At 63.8% G+C, this 22328-nt stretch overlaps 1 protein-coding gene across 1 annotated transcript in view; it reads right to left on the bottom strand.

Moving 5' to 3' along the window:
* Positions 1-585: 585 nt before the first annotated feature.
* TFEB (transcription factor EB) overlaps positions 586-22328 on the bottom strand; it is a 47008-nt gene continuing 25265 nt past the window's right edge. The window contains 9 exon segments of the mRNA XM_056125991.1: positions 586-1642; positions 3122-3269; positions 3587-3662; positions 5417-5473; positions 5557-5677; positions 6235-6312; positions 6724-6981; positions 7081-7143; positions 7145-7295. Of these exon segments, the coding sequence (XP_055981966.1) occupies positions 1160-1642; positions 3122-3269; positions 3587-3662; positions 5417-5473; positions 5557-5677; positions 6235-6312; positions 6724-6981; positions 7081-7143; positions 7145-7273 (1413 nt within the window). The 5' untranslated portion in view covers positions 7274-7295 and the 3' untranslated portion in view covers positions 586-1159.

Below are 22328 nucleotides of genomic sequence, written 5' to 3'. Positions count from 1 at the left end.
GGTCAGAGAGCGCGGAGGCCAGACCACCCAGGCCAGGGCCCCTCAGAAGCAGCGGTTAGGGTCAACATGGGCTGGGGAGACGGGCACAGGGCAGGTCAGGGTCCAGGCTGGTGGGCACCGGACCCCTACTCCACCCTGGGCCCCTAGTGGCCCCCCAAGCATCACCAGCCCCCTCGGGGTGACCTCAGTGGCCCCTGGGCAGCTCTGCACGCTCAGGACCTGGCAGGGAAACACCAGCCCGGCGGTGCCTGAATCCCGCTGGGGGTGGCCCCGGGACCCCCTTCAAAAACAAAAGGTGCCGGTTTAGGGGGTCGCCAGTCTCCCAGGCGGGCACCAGATGGGAAACAGCGGGAGGGAGATGGTGTGGCCGCGGCGCCATCTGGTGGCCGAGAGGGGGACAGCGCCCCCTCCGAGGACGGTGGGCAGCCTGCTGGCGGGGTATGGGGCTTGTCACTCAGCCCGCCACCCTGGCCGTCCGCCCTCCCGAGGAAGTCCAGCTCGGGATCAGAAAAGGGCCCCCTGGGCTGAACCCCCACCTGTTCCGCCAGCTCCCCCTCCCCAGACCAAGGAGACGGGACAAGCAGGTACAAAGCACAGTGTTTACTAAAGGCACAAATGGGGAGGGGGGGCCCGGCGGGGGTCCGCGCGTCCAGGAAGGACCCCGCACTACTCCAACCTGAACCCACACCCTCCTCTGGACACCCCTGCCCTCACGCCACCGCGTGGAGAGCTGCTAGCACCGAAGGGGATGGGGGGGGGGACCCCCGGCCGCGTGAGTGGGGGAGGAGCAGGCTAGAGGGTGGGCCCCTGGCTTCGAGCCCCCCCCCCCAAACACCAGGGTGGGCTGCCCCAGAGAAGGAGGCTCCCGCACTGCCCGACCCGATGTGTCCATGCGGTGGGGACCTGGCCCCTGCCCCTCCGCCAGTCCCCGCTGCGCTGCCCCTCCTGGTTTCATCTCCCATGCGGTGGGGGGGAAGTGGGGGCCGCCCTCGGGGGGCAGGGGGGGCTTCTCCAGACCCCCACAGGCTGCCTAGCGGGCTCTAAGTCCACAGGGGCCAGTGGGCAGGCGGCTGCGTCACACACAGTGCTGCCGGCAGGGGAGGCGGTTGGGTGCCCCCCCCCCCCCGTCCCTGGCGCGGGGCCGGTGGGGGGGGGGGGGTCACAGCACGTCCCCCTCCTCCATGCTAAAGCTACTCCGGCGGCTGCTGGCCTTGGAGGCCTCGGGGGACATGGTGGAGAAGAGGGGGTCGGAGGAGAGCGGGAGCAGGGAGTCGTCCAACAGCATGAGGTCCAGGTCCTTCTTGGACAGGGTGGGGAAGAGGGAGCCGTGCTCGGGCCCCAGGGCCTCAGGGTAGCCGGGGGGCCCCTCGTCGCCCCCGAAGCTCAGGCTCTGGCTGAAGTCCAGGTGGTGGAAGGGGGACGGCGGCTGGGGGGGCTGGGCGGCCGGGGGCAGCAGGGCCTGCGGGGGCCGGGCCGGCAGGGGCTCGGCGTCGGGCACCTCGGCCCCCAGCAGCAGGGCCTCGGCCGCATCCTCCTCGCTGGGCAGCTCCTGTTTCACCACCTGCTGGGCCAGCTCGGCCATGTTCATGCCGGACGGGGAGGTGGTGGGGAGGCCGTGCACGCGCGCCTGCATCTCCAGCTCCTGTGGGCAGAGAGGCAGGGCAGGGCTGGGTGCCCCCCAGGGCCAGGCACACGGCTGGGCACCCCCCAGGGCCAGGGTACACAGGCGGGCAGGACGCAGCACGTGTGGGGCACCGGGGATTCGAACTCATGACCTGCCGCTAGAGCTCTGAGCCATGTGCCCCAGGGCCACCGCAGCCTGATGCCGGGCTCCTGATGCCCCGAACACAAAATATCTGGTCTGGAAGAAAACACTGGGCCATTCCTCAAAATGGGCAATACTTGGGGGGGTGGGGGGGTCAGAACAGAGCCAGGAAGGCAGCAGCCTGAGCACGGCAGTGCCCGTGCGGACCACCGGTGGTTCACGCCTCAGTGTGCGTTCACACAAACTGTAGCACTGGGCGCCCATGCGAGACAGGCGGCAGATCCCAGGGGGCCGGGAGGGGTTCGTGAGGGGGGCTGCCCAGATATGTCAGGGGTCTCTGCGCTGGGGTCTAGACCAGCGGGTTTTTGGGTTTGGTGTTGGGTTTTTATTTATTTCCCCCCCCCAAAAAACTGCGAGTTTGCAACCTAAACACCGCGGTGAGTTCTGCCCGGTCGGGCTGGCGTCTGTTTCAGCCGAGCCCAGCCCGCTCCCTCTCTGTTTGGGTCGAGACAACAGACCTGCCCAGACTAGACCGGCCGCCAACCAGCCAGGCCCTGTGCCACGCCTTGAGCATGAGGGTTCCTGCAGGAAGCTTTGATTTTCCACTCTGACGCGGGCCCGTGGGAGCCAGGGGCGATGGCCAAGATACCATCTCCTGTATGAGCAAAGCGCCCGGCTCTCCCCCGCCTACAGGACTATCCATGCTGCAGGCCGTGGACATGAGCTGGACGGGGGAGGGGCCCGGATGCTGTGGGGTGGACCCTCTCAACGCCAGTCCACGACGTTCTTCGCTGGTCAAGGACCCTCACCGTTCCCAAATGACATTAGGCTCCACAGGGACCACGAAGACGAAGGTGGTGCCAACAGGCCACACCACGGGGCCCCGATGAGGTTGGGGGCGTGGAGGGGGGTGGCGCTCTGCCACCTGGGTGGGTCAGGATATCTGACACAAATCCCCGGTGCCAGGCGCCAAGGCCAGGGCGCTTGCTCGCTGCCGCCCCCTGGAGGTCAGGTGCGGTAAGGCGCTCGCAGTGACTGGGAACCGTGCGCTTGACTGACAGCTGACTTGGGGCGGGGAGGAAGGTGCTCTCAGAGGACCCGGGTTCGATCCCCCCCCCCCCCCGGCATCCCATCTGACTACCCTGACTACCGCCTGGGGAAAATCCTGAGCGCAGAGCCCAGGTGTGAGCCCTGAGCACCGCCAGGTGTGGCCCCGCCAAAAATCACAGCAGAAATCCCCTCCAGCCCGTTGCCACTTAGAACAGACGGGCTCTGTGTGTTCCCGATGGCCACAGCAGCCCCCTCCACTGGGCCCGTCCACCCTGCCTCCCCCCCCCCCCCCCCCCGCCTCCGGACCTGGATGCGAAGCCAGAGCTGCTTGTTGGTCATCTCCAGGCGCCGGGAGTGGTTCTCCAGCTCCCGCGACTTCTGCAGGTCCTTCTGCATCCTCCGGATGTAGTCCACGGACGCCTTGAGGATGGTGCCCTTGTTCCAGCGAACGTCCCTGCAGAGCCAGAAGCCCGTGAGCCGTCCACTGGGCCGCGGATCTCCTGGGAGAGAGGCTCCCACCTGCAGGACCCGCCACACCCCACCCCCAGGACACCCTCCTTCTCCGAACTGTCCCAAGCCTGACTCCTCCTCCGGGAAGCTCCCTGGTCTTGACCTTCCCTGTCTCAGCCACCAGAGAAGGCTCTTTCCTCCAGTGGAGAAACTCTGGTTTTTAGGTGGGCCAGCAGAACAGCCTAGAAATTCTCCGGCCATGCACAACTGCCTCCCAGCCCCGCCCCGCCTCCCCCCCCCCCAGACACCCCGCAGGCTCACAGGTCGTTGGCCTTGGGGATCAGCATTCCCAGCTCCTTGATGCGGTCATTGATGTTGAACCTCCGTCTTCTCTCAACTAAGGGCGACACGGGTGGGCAGTGAGAGGGCAGGAAAGGGGCCGGCCAAGGAGCAGCCTGGGCTCTCCAGGGAAGGAAGGGGCAACCCACGGACTGAGGTCCCCAAGGGAAGGGGGCAGGGAGGCCCCCAAGGGAGGGGCTGCTCCTTATCAGTGAGCACCCAGGTCCCGTCCTCTAAAGAGAAAGGGGACATGGGCAGGGACTGGGTGCTGAAAGGACACACGGCGTACCTGTTAGGTAACAGGGGGAGAGAGAGATGGAGAGAGAGAGAGAGAGAGCAACAGAGAGATAAAGAGGGAGGAGAGAGAAATGGAGAGGGAGTGGGAGAAAGAGGGAGAGATGGAGAGAGGGGGAAGAAAATGGAGAGAGGAGAGAGAGATGGAGAGAGAAATGGAGAGAGAAGAAGAGAGATGGAGAGAGAGGGGGAGAGAGATGGAGAGAGAAGGAGAGAAGGAGAGAGAGATGGAGAGAGAGGAGAGAAGGAGAGAGATGGAGAGAGATGGGGAAAAGGATGGAGAGAGAAGAGAGATGGAGAGAGAGAGAGGGAGAGAAGGAGAGAGAGATGGAGAGAGAGGGAGAGAGAGAAAGAGACAGAGAGATAAAGAGGGAGGAGAGAGAAATGGAGAGGGAGTGGGAGAAAGAGGGAGAGATGGAGAGAGGGGGAAGAAAAATGGAGAGAGGAGAGAGAGATGGAGAGAGAGGGAGAGAGATGAGAGAGATGGGGAGAGAAATGGAGAGAGAAGAAGAGAGATGGAGAGAGAGGGGGAGAGAGATGGAGAGAGAAGGAGAGAAGGAGAGAGAGATGGAGAGAGAGGAGAGAAGGAGAGAGATGGAGAGAGATGGGGAAAAGGATGGAGAGAGAAGAGAGATGGAGAGAGAGAGGGAGAGAAGGAGAGAGAGATGGAGAGAGAGGGAGAGAGAGGGGAAGGGATGGAGAGAGAGAGGTGAGAGAGATGGAGAGGGGAAAGAGAAAAATGAGGGAGAGAGAAAGGAAGGGAGGAGAGAATGTCAGAAAGAGGGAGAAAGAGAGAGAGAGAGAGAGAGAGAGAGAGAGAGAGAGAGAGAGAAGTAGCTGCCACAGGGAAACTAGGGATACTGGTGGGAGGAAATGCCCAGTGGTGAAGGGGCGGGTGCTGGAACATGACATGACTAAAACCCAACCATGAACAGCTTTGAGGGGCTGGGGCAAGAGCTCAGCCGGGAGGGTGTTCGTCTTGCACGCAGCTGACCCAGGTTGGATCTCCAGCTGGTGCCCCAAGCACTGCCAGGAGTGACTCCTGAGTGCAGACCCAGGAGTAAGCCCTGAGCATCGCCTGGTGTTGCCCCAAACCAAAATAATAACTTTGTACCTGTGTATCTCATGGTGAGTCAATCAAAACAACAACAACAACACTTATTTTTTCTTTTTGGGTCACACCCAGCGATGCACAGGTGTTGTTACTCCTGGCTCATGCACTCAGGAATTACCCCTGGCGGTGCTCAGGGGACCCTATGGGATGCTGGGAATCGAACCTGGGTCGGCCACGTGCAAGGCAAACGCCCTACCTGCTGTGCTATCGCTCCAGCCCCAAGAACAACACTTTTTAAAAGAAACGAATCTGAACTCAAAAAAGAAATAATGAAGATCTAAGCAGTCTGATCGAGTCCCTCACCCCCCTCAAGCACTAGGGCCGCCGAGTCCCACCACTCTGGACCATTTCTCTTGCAATGGTGCAAGGCCCGGGGTGGGGGTGGGGGGCAGGCTGCCACTCACTCAGGTTGTGGTTGTCTTTCTTCTGCCGTTCCTTGGCCAGCGCCCGGCTCTCTGCATCTGGGGGCGGAGAGAAGGAGAGAGGGGTTGAGGAGAGGAGAGGAGGGCGGAGTGGGGGGGTCCAGGGGGTGGGGGGCGGGTACCTGTGAGCTCGTGCTTCTGGGTCAGGTCTGCCGGGCAGGAGCTGCTGGTGGCGCTCACCATGGAGGCTGTGACCTGGGGGTCACTGCTGTACACATTCAGGTGACTGCTGGACAGGGGCAGCTGTGGGGGGGGAGGGGCACGCATACACGTGAGCCTGGGGCAGGTGCACCAAACACAGAGGGGTCTCGGGGGACCCTGGGCCTGGCTCGGATTGCCCTGCAGGCTGGAGGAAGCCCCGTCAAGCCATTGCGGAGTGGGAGAGTTTCTGGAGGGTGCCAGGTTCGAATGCACCGGGGGGGAGGAGCTATTGGCCACTAGAGTGAGTGTGGGGTGGGCCAGGAGGTCCTAGAGAGTGGGGTTCCCTGAGGGTTTTGTGATGGGCAACCCCAGAAACCCGCAGAGCATCATGGGGGCTTTGCGGGGAGGGCAGGGTGCCCCTCGACCCCACCTGCCCTCGAGATCCGTGACGCTCCCTTACATGACAGCTACAGATGGAGGCCCGGGCACCCGGCGGGGACCCACAGCCCAGAGGCACTGGCAGGAGTGACTCCCACTCAGGGGCTGAGGGGCGCGTCTCCCATGTGCCATCCCAGGGTTTGCCACCCCCGCCGGGCCGGCTCAGCGCCCTCCCTGCCCACCCCCCCACCCCCCCTGCCCACCCCCCCAACCCCCCCTACCGTGTTGGGCATCTGGGCCTCGGGATTGATGAAGCCCAAGACATTGTCCAGACACATGATGTTGTCGATGACGTCAAACTGAAACACAAGAGCGCGTGTGAGGAGGGCACAGTGCCCGCGGGAACAAAGAGGCCCGGCTGTACCCCGGGAGCTGCACTGGGCACAGGGCTTGGAGACTTGTCCACCTCGGGAGGCTCTGCTGACCGGCTGACCGGCCCGCTCTCCTGAGCCGCTTCCCAAACTAGGCTGACAGGAATTGGAGCAATAGCAGAGCAGGTCGGGCGTTTGCCTTGCACGCGGCTGACCCGGGTTCGATTCCCAGCATCCCATATGGTCCCCGGGGCACCACCAGGCGTGACTCCTGAGTGCAGAGCGAGGAGTGACCCCTGTGCATCGCCGGGCGTGACCCACAAAGCAAAAGAGCCAAACTAGGGTGACATTCCGGGGGACCGGGGCTCCCCGGGCACCGGGGACCCCGCACCCACTCACCTCGCGCTCGGGGTTGGAGCCGATGTGCAGCATGGCCATGGGGCTGTTGGGCGCACTGTTGCCGGCCGAGGAGGACAGCACGTGGCCGGCGCGCACGCCCGGGGAGGCGGCGGCGGGCAGCGGCTTCGGGGAGCCCTGCGCGGGGCTGATGTGCGCCGCGAACTTGTTCCCGTAGGTCTCGGACAGGTACTCGCGCACCTTCTGGTCGCGGGACTGCTGCAGGTGGTAGGAGGTGGGGTTCTCCAGGTAGGACTGCACCTGCGGGCAGGCGGGGAGCGCGTGGGCCGGGGCGCGGGGCGGTGGGCGCCGGGCGGGCGGCGGGTGGGCGCTCCCGGGCCGCGCCGCGCCGCGACCTACCTTCAGCACCTCCCCGGGCACGGGCGGCGGCGACTGGAAGTGGACGGGCGTGTTGATGGCCGGGGGTAGGTGGCAGCGGCGGCGGCGGCTGCATGTAGTGCAGGGCCGCGCGCTGCTGCATGCGCTCCCGCCGCTCCTCCTGCTGCGTCTGCTCCCGCATCAGCTGCATCCGCAGCCCGATGCGCGAGGCCATGGTGGCGGCGGGCGCGGGCTCCCTGCGGGCAGGACAGGGGAGGGAGGCGGGTGAGAGGCGAAGGGGCGAAGGAGACGGACGCCCCCAACCCGGGACGAACCGACGGACGGACAGACGGAGGCCCCCTTGGTCCCCAGGACAGACTGATGCCCCCTCGGTCCCCGGGACAGACAGGCACCCCCTTGGTCTCCAGGACAGATGGACGCCCCCGCCCCGGACCCACAGACGCCCTCAGCCCGGACAGACGGATGCCCTCGGACGGACAGACGGATGCCCCCTTGGTCTCCAGGACAGACAGATGCCCCCTCGGTCCCCAGGACAGACAGACGCCCCCTTGGTCCCCAGGACAGACAGATGCCCCCTTGGTCCCCAGGACAGACAGACACCCTCCCACCCCCAGGACAGACAGATACCCCCTTGGTCCCCAGGGCAGATGGAGGACGCCCCCGCCCCGGACAGACAAACTCCCTTGGCCGGACAAATGGAGGTCCCCTTGGTCCCCAGGACAAATTGATGCCCCCTCAGTCCCCAGGACAGACAGACACCCTCTGGTCTGGACAGGCAGACACCCACTTGGTACCTATGACAGAGAGATGCCCTCCAGTCCAGACTGACAGACGCCCTCTTGGTCCCCAGGACAGACAGATGCCCCCTCGGTTCCTGGGACAGACAGACGCCTTCCCACCCCCAGGACAGACAGATGCCCACTCGGTCCCCATGACAGAGAGATGCCCTCCAGCCCCAGACAGACAGACACCCCCTTGGTACCCAGGACATACAGATGCCCTCTGCCCGGAGAGACAGATACCCCCTTGGTCCTCAGGACAGACAGATGGCCCCTCGGTCCCCGGGACAGACAGACGCCCTCCCACCACCAGTACAGACAGATACCCTCCCAACCCCCAGGACAGACAGACATCCCCTTGGTCCCCAGGACAGCCAATGCCCCCTCAGCCCCTGGGACAGACCGATGCCCACTCAGCCCCCAGGACAGGCAGATACCCCCCCACCCCGAGTCGCTGGAGCTGGCCAGCACCCCCACCACAACCAAAGCCTGGGGGTCAGCCTGGACGCTTCTCTCTCTCTCTCTCTCTCCCCCACCCGGCGGTGACCTGACCTCATACACGCCCTCCAGTCATCACCTCACTGACCCCCCCTTACCAGGCTGGCTTCCAGAAGGAGAACATTCCTGAATGTTCCAGAGCCTGCCCCACCACAGTCCGCTTCCAGCTCACAGTCAGAGCTCTTCAATCAGAACCTATGGCACGGCCAGGCCGGCCCGAGGGTCAGAGCGCAGCCCTGCATGCGTGCGTGTGTTTGTGTGTGTGTGTGTGTGTGTGTGTGTACACGTGTGGACCCCGGGGGCCGTCCCTTGCCCCGCCCACCCACACGGCCAGGGGCAGATCCATCCCCTCTGCCCATCCCTCGGCCACCGGCCACTGTCTCTAGCCCAGAGCCCCACCAGGTAGTGACCTCTGGCCAGTCCCTGTGGCACGGTCCCTCCTGCCTCTTCCGTCTCCCACACTCCTCCCGCTGCACCTGCTGGTCCCCTCCCCAAGTCTCAGGTGTCACCTTAGTCTTGAGGAAGACCACCCTATGGGAAACTGCAAAACCCAGCACTCCCCCTTCCCTGCCCCCTGCCCGCCCTGCGGCACTATCACGGGCTGCATCTGGGACGCTGCATTTTCGCTTAGTCCCTTCCTTCACTCTCACTGGGGACGTGAGTTCCCTGAGGGTGGGACTCAGTCGGCCTCCAGCCCAGGGCCCGGACCGTCCCTGCAGGAACAAATGGTGTCAGGAAACCAGGGCTCTCGATGGTCCTGCGTCTTGCTTGGTGCCTGGGGATCGAACCCAGGGCATTGAGGCTGGAGCGACAGCACAGCGGGGAGGGCATTTGCCTTGCCCGCGGCCGACCCGGGTTCAATTCCCAGCATCCCATAGGGTCCCCCGAGCACCGCCAGGGGTAATTCCTGAGTGCAGAGCCAGGAGGAACCCCTGTGCATCGCCGGGTGTGACCCAAAAAAGAAAAAAAAAACCAGAGCATTGTACAAGAGCTGCAAGCCTCCAGGACAGGCCTGGAAGTGGCTCCCATCAGTGAAGGGCTCCCTGGGGCCGAGAGGTGTCACAGTAGGTCAGGCACTCGCCTTGCACACAGCCAGCCTGGGGTCCATCCCTGGCCCCTCCTATGGTCCCCTGAGCCCACCAGGACAAACCCTGAGCGCAGAGCCAGGAGTCAGCCCTGAGCACTGCTGGGTGTGGTCCAGAAACAAGAACAGGAAGAGGAAGGAAGGCTTCCTACAAGCAGCACATCAGCCCTGACAGGAGAGGGCCTGTTCGATAGGACACCCGTGCCCAAGGGGCCCAGGCCCACCTCCACCCCTGGGACGGCACTCGGCCAGTCACGCCCAGAGCAGCCGCAGGGCCTGTGGGGCTCCCTCCAGGAGACCTTTGACAGGACTCGGAGGCACAGGGACCAGGGCCTGGTCTGGGAGGTCGGAGGCAGCTCTGGGCCACCGTCCCAGGCTCACTCAGTGACCCCGGCCCGGGTCTGTTCTCACAGCCACGGCAAGGGACACGCCAGTCCCATCTGTAGGGCTTCTCTGAGGAAGTCTCCTGCGGCCCAGGACATCCCAGAGCCCTAGGGAGGGGCTGGATGACCCCAGCTTGGAGCTACTGCAGCCGGCTTGGGGGGAGGGGACGAGGACACTCTGTCAAGCAGGCAACAGGGCTTGGAACCTCAGTTCTATCATTTATTTGCTGTGCGATCTGAGGTAAGTCGCTTAACCTCTCTGAGCCTCCGCTGCCTCGTCCATAAGTAAATCAGGTTTGCGACGGCTGGTGAAGGGGCCAAATGAAAGCTGTGTGTCTGACCTGGTGGGTGGGTGGGTGGGTAAGGGACAGTATAAGACCACTGCTCTGAGCTGCCCAGCGTGGAACTGCACCCCGAAGGGGCTGAGGACGAGACCAAGACCTCTGGAGGTGGCGAGGCCGGTTGGAGCAAGACAGAGGGAGCAGGCGTGGGGGAGAAGTGGGCCGAGCCCTGGCGCCACACGCCCCCATGGCGGTGGCTCAGAGGCTCCAAGAAGGGGAGTGTCGGAGGGCTAGGACTCAGGGGGCTGCAGCACCTGCCTCCCAGAGCCCCATCCCTGAGCACCACCGGTGAGAGTTCGGATGGCAGAAAGCAGCAGCTGAGGTCACAGGCATACTTCCGGGTACTGGGCCCGTCCCGGCACACGCCTGCTCTGGGACATGTGCCCAGCACACGCGGCCGAGCGCACGTGGCCCAGCACAGCAGCCCAGTACACGCAGCCCAGCCCCCGTGGCCCAGCACACATAACCTAGCACACATGTGGCCCGGCACACGCAGCCATGCACACATGACCCAGCACACACAACCAAGCACACACGACTATGCACATGCAGCTATGCCCACGAAGCCACACGCATGGACCAGCACATGCAGCCCAGCATACAGCCATGCACACACGGAACGTCACATGCAAATGTGGCCGAGCACACCTGACCCAGCACACGCAGCCAAGCACATCTGGCCCAGCCCCTGCAACCCAGGACATGGAGCCACGGACACACAGCCATAAATATGGCCCAGCACACGTGGCCCAGCACACAGACATGCACACACAGTCATGCACACACGTGGCCCAGTACACGCAGCCATGCACACTCGGCCCAGCCCATGCAACCCAGGACATGGAGCCACGGACACACAGCCCAGCACACACAGTCATAAACACGGCCCAGCACACATGGCCCAGCACACAGACATGCACACACAGTCATGCACACACGTGGCCCAGTACACGCAGCCAAGCACATCTGGCTCAGCCCCTGCAACCCATGGAGCCACGGACACACAGCCCAGCACACACAGCCATAAACATGGCCCAGCACACGTGGCCCAGCACACAGACATGCACACACAGTCATGCACACACGTGGCCCAGTACACGCAGCCATGCACACTCGGCCCAGCCCATGCAACCCAGGACATGGAGCCACGGACACACAGCCCAGCACACACAGTCATAAACACGGCCCAGCACACATGGCCCAGCACACAGACATGCACACACAGTCATGCACACACGTGGCCCAGTACACGCAGCCATGCACACTCGGCCCAGCCCATGCAACCCAGGACATGGAGCCACGGACACACAGCCCAGCACACACAGTCATAAACACGGCCCAGCACACGTGGCCCAGCACACAGACATGCACACACAGTCATGCACACACGTGGCCCAGTACACGCAGCCAAGCACATCTGGCTCAGCCCCTGCAACCCATGGAGCCACGGACACACAGCCCAGCACACACAGCCATAAACATGGCCCAGCACACGTGGCCCAGCACACAGACATGCACACACAGTCATGCACACACGTGGCCCAGTACACGCAGCCATGCACACTCGGCCCAGCCCATGCAACTCAGGACATGGAGCCACGGACACACAGCCCAGCACACACAGTCATAAACACGGCCCAGCACACATGGCCCAGCACACAGACATGCACACACAGTCATGCACACACGTGGCCCAGTACACGCAGCCATGCACACTCGGCCCAGTCCATGCAACCCAGGACATGGAGCCACAGACACACAGCCCAGCACACACAGTCATAAACACGGCCCAGCACACGTGGCCCAGCACACAGACATGCACACACAGTCATGCACACACGTGGCCCAGTACACGCAGCCAAGCACATCTGGCTCAGCCCCTGCAACCCATGGAGCCACGGACACACAGCCCAGCACACACAGCCATAAACACGGCCCAGCACACGTGGCCCAGCACACAGACATGCACCCATGGTCATGCACATAGTCCAGCACACACGACCCAGTACACGCAGCCATGCACACGTGGCCATGCCCACGACCCAGCACACGTGTGCTCCAGCACTTGGCTCTGCCCATGGTCCTCCTAGAAATGAGGAAAGGCAGCCTGGGGGCGGGGGGGTGAAGATCTAGGGCAGGAAATGGGGCCGGGAGCCAGAGGCATTTGGAGGTGCGCCCCTGCCCCCCGGAAGCAGAGCTCTGGGTTGACTGACCCTGGGCGCCCCCAGCACCAGCCGCTCCCTCACCAAGTGTCTCCCGGCAGGAGGGCCCAGAGAAGGGCAGAGCCCCTCCCCCACCCCTGCAGCCTTGGCTCTGCTGCCCGCCCCCACCCCAGGCCCCGGACCTACAGACTGACCAGCACAGACGCAGCCAGGCGCCCGCCCCTGGGGAACAATCTGGCCTCAGTTGGCCCCCGGGGGTGTGTGGGCGCTGGGCCTGGCAGTGCCAGCCGGCACGGGCGCAGTGGGGAGCAGGGAGAAGGAGCCCGTTGTTTCTCCACAGGGCTGAGCACCCTCGCTCTGGGGCGCCTCTGTGCAGGCGGCCAGGGCCCTAATGGCTGGGGGGCTGGGGGCCGGGGGCTGGGCCCTGCTGGGGCTCCCACACTGCCCCCCCACCCCCGCTGCTCTGAGCCGGCCCGGGGCGGGGGGGCCCAGCAGAGGCCGTGGACGTGCCTGCTCCCTCCCAGCCCCCACTGCCTGAGGGACCCCCCCCCCCCCACACACACACACACACAGTCCAAGGCTCTGGGTCTCAGGGAAATTAAGCGCAGAGCTGGGATTGGAGAGATAGCACAGCGAGAGGGCATTTGCCTTGCATGCGAGCTGACCCGGGTTCGATTCCCAGCATCCCATATGGTCCCCTGAGCACTGCCAGGAGTAACTCCTGAGTGCAGAGCCAGGAGTAACCCCTGTGCATCGCCGGGTGTGACCCAAAAAGCAAAAAAAAAAAAAGAAAAGAAAGCGCAGAGAGGACGAAGCCCTAGTCGATGCACACCCGGAACCCACCCGCAACCCCACACCCACCCAGACTCTCCTCCCTCTGCCCCTCACCCCCTGGCCCGAGCCGAGTCTGGGCAGCAATGCCCCTCGGACTGCCAAGTGGCCTCAGGAGAGCCCTGCCCTCTCTGTGCCTCTCAGGCAGGGGACATGCACACACAGTCATGCACACATGGCCACATGGAGACGCAGCCAGGAGGGCTGAGAGGGACCTGCCCCCCCTGCAGCCCTGGCCTCCGCGGGGCCCCACCCAGCCCAGGTCGTGGCCATGTCCCGGGCTGCTGCAGAGGGGAGAGGCCGACCAGGACAGGAGAGTGGACACAGGAAAGGTGGCAGTGGTAGGAAACGGACAGCGGGCGGCTCTTTGCTGGTAGCTGGAAACTTCCAGAATGCCTGTCAAGATGGCCTGCCAGCAAGACTCTCCAGTCTTGGTTTCTGTGGTGGTTTTTGTTGTTTGTTTGCTGGGTGGGGGGGCAGGGCCTGTGTACCCCTCCCACACCCCACCTCCACCTTCCACACAACAGCCCCAGACTGAGGAAACTGAGGCATGGGTGACTTGCCAACCAGCGGCAGCCAATAAAGCTGGTGAGAAGGATCGGGGACGGGAAGGGGCCGACCTCCTGTGAGCCCAAGGACGGGGACCCCCAGCGTCAGCCCTGGGGCTGGGGTGATAGTACAGCGGGGAGGGCCGGGAGGTGACAGTCCACAGCCAGTCCTCGATCCCGACACTGCCAGGAGCGATTCCTGAGGGCAGAGCCAGGAGTCAGCCCTGAGCATCGCTGGGCGTGGTCCCCAAGCAAACAAACAGACAACAAAGTACAGACCAAAACTGGTCCCAAAAGCCCCAAACACACAACCCAGGAGCTGGGGCCCCGTTCATCCCAAAGTCTTTTCCAGCACAGGGCTCGGGGGCTCACGGGGACGTGACTAGAATATTCCCCCTGATAGCACACACCTGTCAGTCAGGGGGGAGCGGTGGGCACCGCCTTCACCACAAGACACATAAAACACACGCACAAACACACACACACACACACACACACACACACACACACTTGCACCCTCACACGCACAAGCACACACAGTGAAGCAGCTGAAGCCAGAATCAAAAACGCCAAAAATGCACGTGGCATGAGCTGTGTCCGCAAGGGGGGGGGGGGGGGGGCGCAGGTGAGAGGAAATTTGGGGGTGGGGGAGGTGGCCCGGGAGCCAGTACAGCGGGCAGGGCACTGGGCTGGACTCTGGTACGCCATACGGTCACCTGAGCACCTCCAGGAGTAACTCCTAAGTATCACCAGGTGTGCCCCTCCCCCCCCAAAAAAATGAAAATATTTTGGGGGTGGGGGTGTGGGCCGGGCGGAGCAGTGGGCAGGGATGGGCCTGCATCTTGAGGCCGGTGCTGGGGGCACACGAGTGTCCCCGTGTGGCAGGTCACCCGCAGACCTTGCGTGTCCGAGGTCCTGGATCTGAGCCCTCGCCAGCACCCCCGACTCTCCCCGCTGACCCCTAGCACCAGCAGGTACAGTCCAGGCAACAGCGGGAGACAAGAAAGGTCAAAGTTGTCTTTATTTCTTCAACTCTAGAGGAGCTGGAGTGGAGGATCCAGCTTCACTCAGCCTGACGCAGCCTCTTCAAGAAGTGCTCCGTGAGGCCAGAGTGGCAGATACTCCGGTAGGGCACCTGCCTGGCTGACCCACCAGGAGCAAGCCCTGAGCACTGCCGGGCGGGGCCCCAAAGCCAAACAAACAAAAGACCAGACAAACAGTGCAGAGAAACTTTCAGGAGGAAATACGCTCGGACCAAGGCCTCTGGGAGATGCCGCCCTCGGCCGCGTTTCCTTCTGCGTGTTCTCTGTTTTGCTTATTTGAGTTTGGTTTTTGCTCAGGGGCTGCTCCTGGCTCTGTGCTCTGTTGCTCAGGAGTGACCCCTGGCGGGGCTCAGGGCGCCAAATACAGTCCCAAGGGTCGAACTCCAACCGGCCACACGCAAGGCCAATCGCCTTGGCCCTTCGCTATCTCTCTCTCCGGCCTCTGGGGCTTTCTTTTGGCCTCTGACCTGTTGTTCTGCTCCTATAATGACCGCGCATACCCTACTCGGAGAGGCTCTCCCGGGGGGCTCTAATGCTCGCGGAACGGTCACTGTGTGCTGGTACGGTTCGCCCTCTAATCACCGCTGTGTCTTTCTTTGACATGAGTCCAGCGCGGTGCCGTTTCACAGCCGGGGAAGCAGCATGGAACGGCCCCTTGCCAGGCCCCAGAGCTCAGCGGTGCCCAGCCTGGCAGCCCCCGGGGGCTTAGGGTTTGGCCCCCATCCTGTGCTTGAGGCCAGGTTGTCACAGTTCATTTTAGGGATCCCCTAGAGGACGGCCCCCTCCGACCAAGGCGTGTCCACGGTCACTGCTCTCCTCCTGCCAGGGATAGGGAAGCCGGCGGCCTCAGGCAGTGAAATCCTGGAACGCGGGCAGGAAACTCCTGGCTTCCTGTTCCCCCAGGAACGCGTGTGGGGCTGAGGAACAGAGCACACATGGAGCGGCGAGGCTCGGCCGGGGACGTCACTCTCCCCCGACCAGGCTGCGCCAGCCCCAGAGCACCCACCAAAGCCCAGCCGAGCTGGTGCCTGGCCTCGGGGGGCAGGGGAGAAGGCCAGTCCCCCTGGGCTGCGGAGGGCTCTGTCTCAGTGCTCGGCCAAGCTCAGCCAGGTGAGGCAGAAAACAAGACAGTCCGCCCAACGCCGGAGCCCCCGCCCCAACAAGCCGTCTACTCCCCCATGGTCTCGGGTCCTGCAGGACCTGAGGCGGAGGCACCCAAGCTGGCAGGAGCAGGGTCCTGAGACTCCCCGGGGCTGAGGTCACTCAGCTCAAACCCTCGGGCCCGAAGGGCAGCCCGGACCCAGCCTGCATCAGATGGGGACAGCAGATACTGGGGTGCTGGCCTCCAGGGCGGCCAGGCGCAGCGTTCCAGCGAGTGTCCTGCGGCTGGTGCCTCCCGAGTGTCCAGCCCCTGTGTCCGGTCACTGTCTGTCTCTCCCCCTTTCTCCTACACACACCCTCACACATGCGTGTGCCTGCTCTCACACGCATGCACACACTCGTCCCATCAGAAGCTCGGTGTGGGCAGAGCAGCCCTGGGAGGCCCCAGCCTCTGTGGCTGAACAAGGCGGGGGGGCCTTGGCCCACCCCCTGCCGGTTCCTTCCTCCGGAGCCGCGGGTTTCCAACGGCTCCTGCCCCCGAGCACACGCCGTGATTTATGGCCGCACGCAGGGGCACACTGGGGGGAAGGACCCACACACACACTCGCACACTCACACACGCTGACACTCACACATGCGCACGCACACCCACACTCATACCCACACGTTCACACTCACACGCAGGTTCACACACTCACATGTACCCACATGGTCACGCACACTCACACACGTTTACACACACTCACACACACGTGCTCCCACACGCGTGCTCACACACACTCACACATGCCCACACACCCCCGCACACGCTCTCACACATGTTCACACGCTCACACACTCTCACACTTACACACTCAGACATGCTCAAACACTCGCGCGCGCTTACACGCTCACGTGGTCACACACATCTCACACACGCCCGCATTCATGGTCCCGCTCACACATGTACCCCACCCCACTCCAAGCCAGGAGGGCAGGGGGCCTCGTTCACACATGAGAGGTGGGCTGTGGGCTGCGGGGCCGGTGCGTGTCTGACGTGCGATGGGGGCCCGTGTCACAGCCTTTCTCTGGCCTCTGCTGTGAGCCAGGCAGAGAGAGCTGCATGCATGGAGGGGGGGGGTGCTGGGGACCCGACCCCTCAGCCTGCCCCGCCCTCTCCTGCGGGCACGTCCACGGCGGGCAGTGCCCCGGCTGGACACTGGTGGGCGTGGGCCCCTGTGCCGCCCCACCTAGATCCAGATGGAGAAGGTTCCATCGCCCGCCAGATCCCGGGGGGGACCCTGCAGCCGGCCCTCCACACCCAGGGCTGAGGGTCACCTGCGCGGTCGCGAGCAGGCCGCCTTCGGCCGTGGCTCTCCGGATCTTCCCTGCCTGCGCCTGGTGCCAAGGGGGCCCGCGTTCCACGTGATGACGCCAGCCCGGGAAACAACATGAGTTACAGAGGAAGCCTGGCTTCAAAATGCAGCCGCGGACCCGGACCCTCAGCAGGGCAGGGGGAGCAGAGGCAGGAAGGGGAGGGAGGGAAGGGGCGGCCCCGGCCCACAGGAAGGGAGGGAGCAGGCGCCTCCGGCCGGCTGGCCTGTCAGCCTGGGCAAGGCCACGGCAATTGTGCAGCCGGGGAACAACTTCAAAGGCCAGCCGGGACCGGAGAGATGCCCACCCGCTCCACTGGGACCGGCTGGGCCCTGGCAGGAGGCCTGCCTGGGCAGGGAGGGGACACTGCTCCCGGGCACTGAGGGACGGGGAACAGACGGCCACCGACGGGGCTGGGAGGTGGGTCCACGGGCCGGAGCACAGGCTTGGAAAGCGGGAGCCCCGCCTCGAACCCTGCGCCACATGGTCCCCAGCAAGGCCAGAAGTGAGCAGGGAGCTGGGAGGACCGCCCCCCGAGCAACACCGGGTGGGACCCCCAAACTAAACCCCTAAACTAAACCCCCAAACTAAACCCCCAAACTAAACCCAAACAAGGCAAAGCGAGGAGAGTGCCCAGGGATGGGGCGTCCATCCTGCCCCCCGCTCGTGGTCACCCAGCTGCCCTGGCGGGTCCTGGGCGCAGAGCGGGTGGGGGGACTCAAGCCCCTCTTCCTCTGGAGCCTGCTCCCGCCCCACTGTCGGTCTGTGTGCGAGTTCTCCGGAGCTGGCTGTCCCCCGCCACGCCCCCGTCTCCCAGCTGTAAGGAAGCTTCTGGAGAAAGCAGCTTCCCTCCCCAGACCCCGGCCCATCCCACACACTGCCCAGATGAAGGCCGGCCCCCAGCCCAGTCGGGCTGTCCACTGACCCACAGTGTTCCCGCCCCCTCCAGCACCTGGCATCACTCCACGGCAGCCCGGCAGGGTCGCAGGGTCCCACGCCAGGTCATGGCACTGGGGATAGCTCTGCCGGGGCCAGAGCGAAGGGACAGCGGGGAGGGTGCTGCTGGCCTTGCACACAACTGACCGACCCAGGTTCCATCCCCGGCATCCCACGCGGTCCCCTGAACACCACCAGGACTGACTCCTGAGCGCAGAGCAGCCAGGAGTAAGCCCTGAGCATCACCAGGAGTGGCTCAAAAGCAAACAGACAAGATAGACAAGATAGCACAGTGGGTAGGGAATTTGCCTTGCACACAGCCAACCCGGGTTCGATTCCTGCTCCCCTGAGCCTACCGGGGTGGTTCCTGAGTGCAGAGATAGGAGTGACCCCTGAGCACAGCCAGGAGTGGCCCCCAATTTTTTTGGGGGGGGAGGGTCACACCTGGCGATGAACAGGGGTTACTCCTGGCTCATGCACTCAGGAATTACTCCTGGCGGTGCTCAGGGGACCAGATGGGATGCTGGGAATCGAACCCGGGATGGCCACATTTGCAAGGCAAACGCCCTACCTGCTGTGCTACTGCTCCAATCCCAGGGCCCCAAAATATTTTTTTAAAAAAATACAAATAACATGCTGTCTGGATAGCACTTAACACGTGTGTGTGTGTGTGAGAGAGAAAGAGAGAGAGAGAGCGAGAGCACAGCAAGATGAGTGTCTGGCCTCTGACCTCTCCATCTCCCTCCTTTCTGCCTCTGAGAACTTTGTAAGCACCTCTTTATCACCCCAGCTGTCCAGCTTTGCTCCAGGAAGGCCCTGCTGGAGGAGAGGCAGGAGACGGTGTGGAGGAGCAGGCCCCGTCTCCTGGGGACAGGCGAGGACATCTGTAGCACCCAGCCCCTGAGCCCCGGCACTGGCCCGTCCCCCCGCCTCCTGCCCATGAACCTGCACTGCAAAGAGGCCTGGTCCTCGCCCAAGGTCACACTACAGGTGGGCAAGAGCAGACACCTGGGCTGGGGTCTGAGCACCACCCCTGTCTGCAGCCGGCCGGGCCAGACTGGTGGGTCCACCAGATGCCTACTGAGTGCAGGACCCTGCAAGGAAGAGGCCTGAGCGGGCAGGTTGGAGCTGCTTGTTCTGGGGTCACACCCGGTGGTGCTCAGGGATCACTCTTGGGAGGACGCGGGGGACCATACGGGGTGTTGGGATCAAACCTGGGTTGGCCACGTGCGAGGCCAGCTGTCATGGCCCCTTGTTTTGCTTATTTTGGGGGCTTGGGGGTCATTCTTGAAGGCACTCAGGAGTCACACGCTGCAGGGGACTGAAGCAGGGACCCCAACCTTTGAGGCATCTCCAGGTCCTGGAGAGAGACTTCTAAGGGACAGGCCCTGTGGTGTGTCCAGAGCAAGGAGCAGCCTTGCTGGGCTGACCCTCTGGTGGCAGACACGGGCCCACATGTGGTGGCGGGAGTTGGGGGGGGGCATTCTTGAGCCTCTTCGCTCCCGCTGGCGGTGCCTGGGGATCCAGACCAGGGTACAGGGCCGGCTCTTACCTGGACTATTGAGCCAGCCCAGACACACATTTTTGCGAGTCACGGATAAGGGGCCTACAGATGCTGCCCGTGGGTGCAGAAACCCACCACCCAGATTGCTGTGGGGTGGAGAGCAGGGTGGAGCGCCAAACGCAGAGTCCCACAAGCACACTCACTGCCTGCACTACTCTGTGTGCAAACGCAAATACACACACATGCATACTAACACACATGCACACATACACTGACACATACACTAACACACATGCACACTAAAACACACACTAACACACATGCACACACAAAAACACACTAACACAGGCAAACTAACACACACAGGCACACTAACACACATGCACACACACTAACACACACTAACACACATGCATACTAACACACATGCACACCAACACACATGCACACATATACTAACACACACTAACACACATGCACACACAAAAACACTAACACACAGGCAAACTAACACACACAGGCACACCAACACACATGCACACACACTAACACACATACTAACACACATGCACACTGACACATACACATTAACACACAGTAACACACATGCACACTAACACACACACGCACACACATACACACAGTAACACATGCACACTAACATATATGCACACTAACACACACACTAACACAAACACACTCATGCGTGCACACGCACACACACACACACACACGGCGCACACCATGGAAGGCAGAAAAACAGCTGAGTGACAGCTCCGGCCTGCTCTCCCCGCTGCACCCCTTCTTCCATTTAGAATCCCCCAGGACTGCTGACGGCCCAGCTCTGGCAGGCCCCCGAGGAGCACTGAGAGCCAGAGCACAGGCGGGGGTGGGCCAGAAGGAACCAGGGTCCGAGCGAGCAGGTGAGCCCGCCGTCCCTAAAGCTCACCCCTCTGGGCCCACAAAGTGCCCCCAAGCCTCCGGAGGCCCCGCCGGGAGGGCCCACCCCTCAGCTGCTGGAGGCGAGGGAAGGGGCCCCACGGAACCAGCTCCCGCCAGGAGGGGGCGCTCTGCCCTCCAGCTGCCCCAGAGGCTGATCCGCAGCCCAAGTGGGCCGGGAAGGGGGGGCCTGCACCTCCGTGTCGTGTCGGGGAACCAAGTTCCTTCCCAGGCAGCCCTGAGAAAGGGGAGGCGGGGCCGGGCGGGAATTAACCGGGTTCCAAAATAGCCGGCTGGGTTCTGCCTGGCTTCACCCCGCGCCGGTCTGGCAGCTTCTGCTTTCGCTCTGACTCACGCCCGGCGGGCCCGGGGCGGCCGCAGGCCCAGGCCGGCTTCCGTGTTCCTCTGCTGCACTGGCTTCGGGAAGCGCAGGGACAGACACCGCGGCCACCCGGCCCAGCCCCGGCCCCTCCTGGGGACTCGCAGGGAGCCCGCCTCGACCCCGCCCGGTGTGACCCGGGAGGCAGGCAAGGTCTGAGAAGGCCCCGCCGCCGAGGCTGAGCCAGACTCACCTGCACCCTGCACGCCGGGTCTCACTCAGGGCACAGACACAGGCCCACAGCCCAGGTACAACACAACACAGCCCATAGAAGATGCGCACACACACACACACACCACACGCGTCGCTCACAAACACGTGTGCATGCACACAGTCATACCTTCACGTGCACACACGTTCTCTGCCACGTGCGTGCCTGCCCCTGACCTCCACCCGGCGGGACCCCACCTCTGCAGGCCTGCTCTCCCCAGGGCCGCTGCGGGGAATCGTGAAGGAAGGTCAGAGGTGAGGCTCGCACAGTCTGCCCACACCAGATCCGCTGGTGAGCACAGGCCAGAGCGGGACCCGCTGGAAAGGGAGCAGAGGCATGAAGGTTGGGGGTGATGGTTCAACCCCCCAGCCCGGCACCTGCCCTCTCCCTCCCGGCCCCCACGGGCCTGAGAGCAGGAGTGGCGGGTCTGGACTGCAGGGGGGAGGGCCAGGAGGGACCCTGAGTCAGCGGACCCTGCCCCACACGGAGAAGGGACCCTGCTCCCTCCCACTGGCTGAAGGTGGGCACAGGGGCCTGGGGGCGGGGCGGGGAGGACCACCATGGCTGCTGCCTCCCAGCTGCAAAGTGTCAGGGCCACAAGCCGCTGCCAGCCTAAGGGCCCACACGGGGCCCTTCTCCACGCCTCAGTGCCTGATGGGACGCTGACAGCCCTCTCCCTCCCTCCCCCTTCCCCCTCCCCCTCTTCCTTCTTCTCCCTCTCTCTCCCTCTGCGGGTACAGGTGCCCCCTCACCCACCTGCTGAAAAGCATGGAGAAAGCTCAGGGCCCCCTGGCACCAGATGCCACCCCCGCACTCCGCCCTGGAGGTCCCCATAGTCACAGGGTGACCCTCGTGCCCCTCCCTGGCTGGGCCCGGGCGTCACCAGCCCCAGCACTGAACCACCTGGCCAAATGCCACAGAAAGGGCTGAGGAGACGCCCACTGACCTGAGTGCACGCTGGGCACACGGGGCTCAGCCCCCAAGCACTGCCACGGACAAGCCCAGGGCACAGAGTGCCAGCTCAAACAGCAACAAATTGTTATCTTGGGGCTGGAGCGGGGAGGGCGTTTGCCTTGCCCGTGGCCGACCGGGGTTCCATCCCCGGCAGCCCATATGGTCCCCCCCAGCATGCCGGGGGTGATTCCTGAGTGCAGAGCCGAGAGTAAGCCCAAAGGCC

The sequence above is a fragment of the Sorex fumeus genome, unplaced genomic scaffold, assembly GCF_029834395.1.
Source record: "Sorex fumeus unplaced genomic scaffold, SorFum_2.1 ptg000061l, whole genome shotgun sequence".
NCBI classification, from domain to species: domain Eukaryota; kingdom Metazoa; phylum Chordata; class Mammalia; order Eulipotyphla; family Soricidae; genus Sorex; species Sorex fumeus.
The sequence above is the reverse complement of the archived record's forward strand: the minus strand, read 5'-3'. Positions and strand labels throughout refer to the sequence as shown.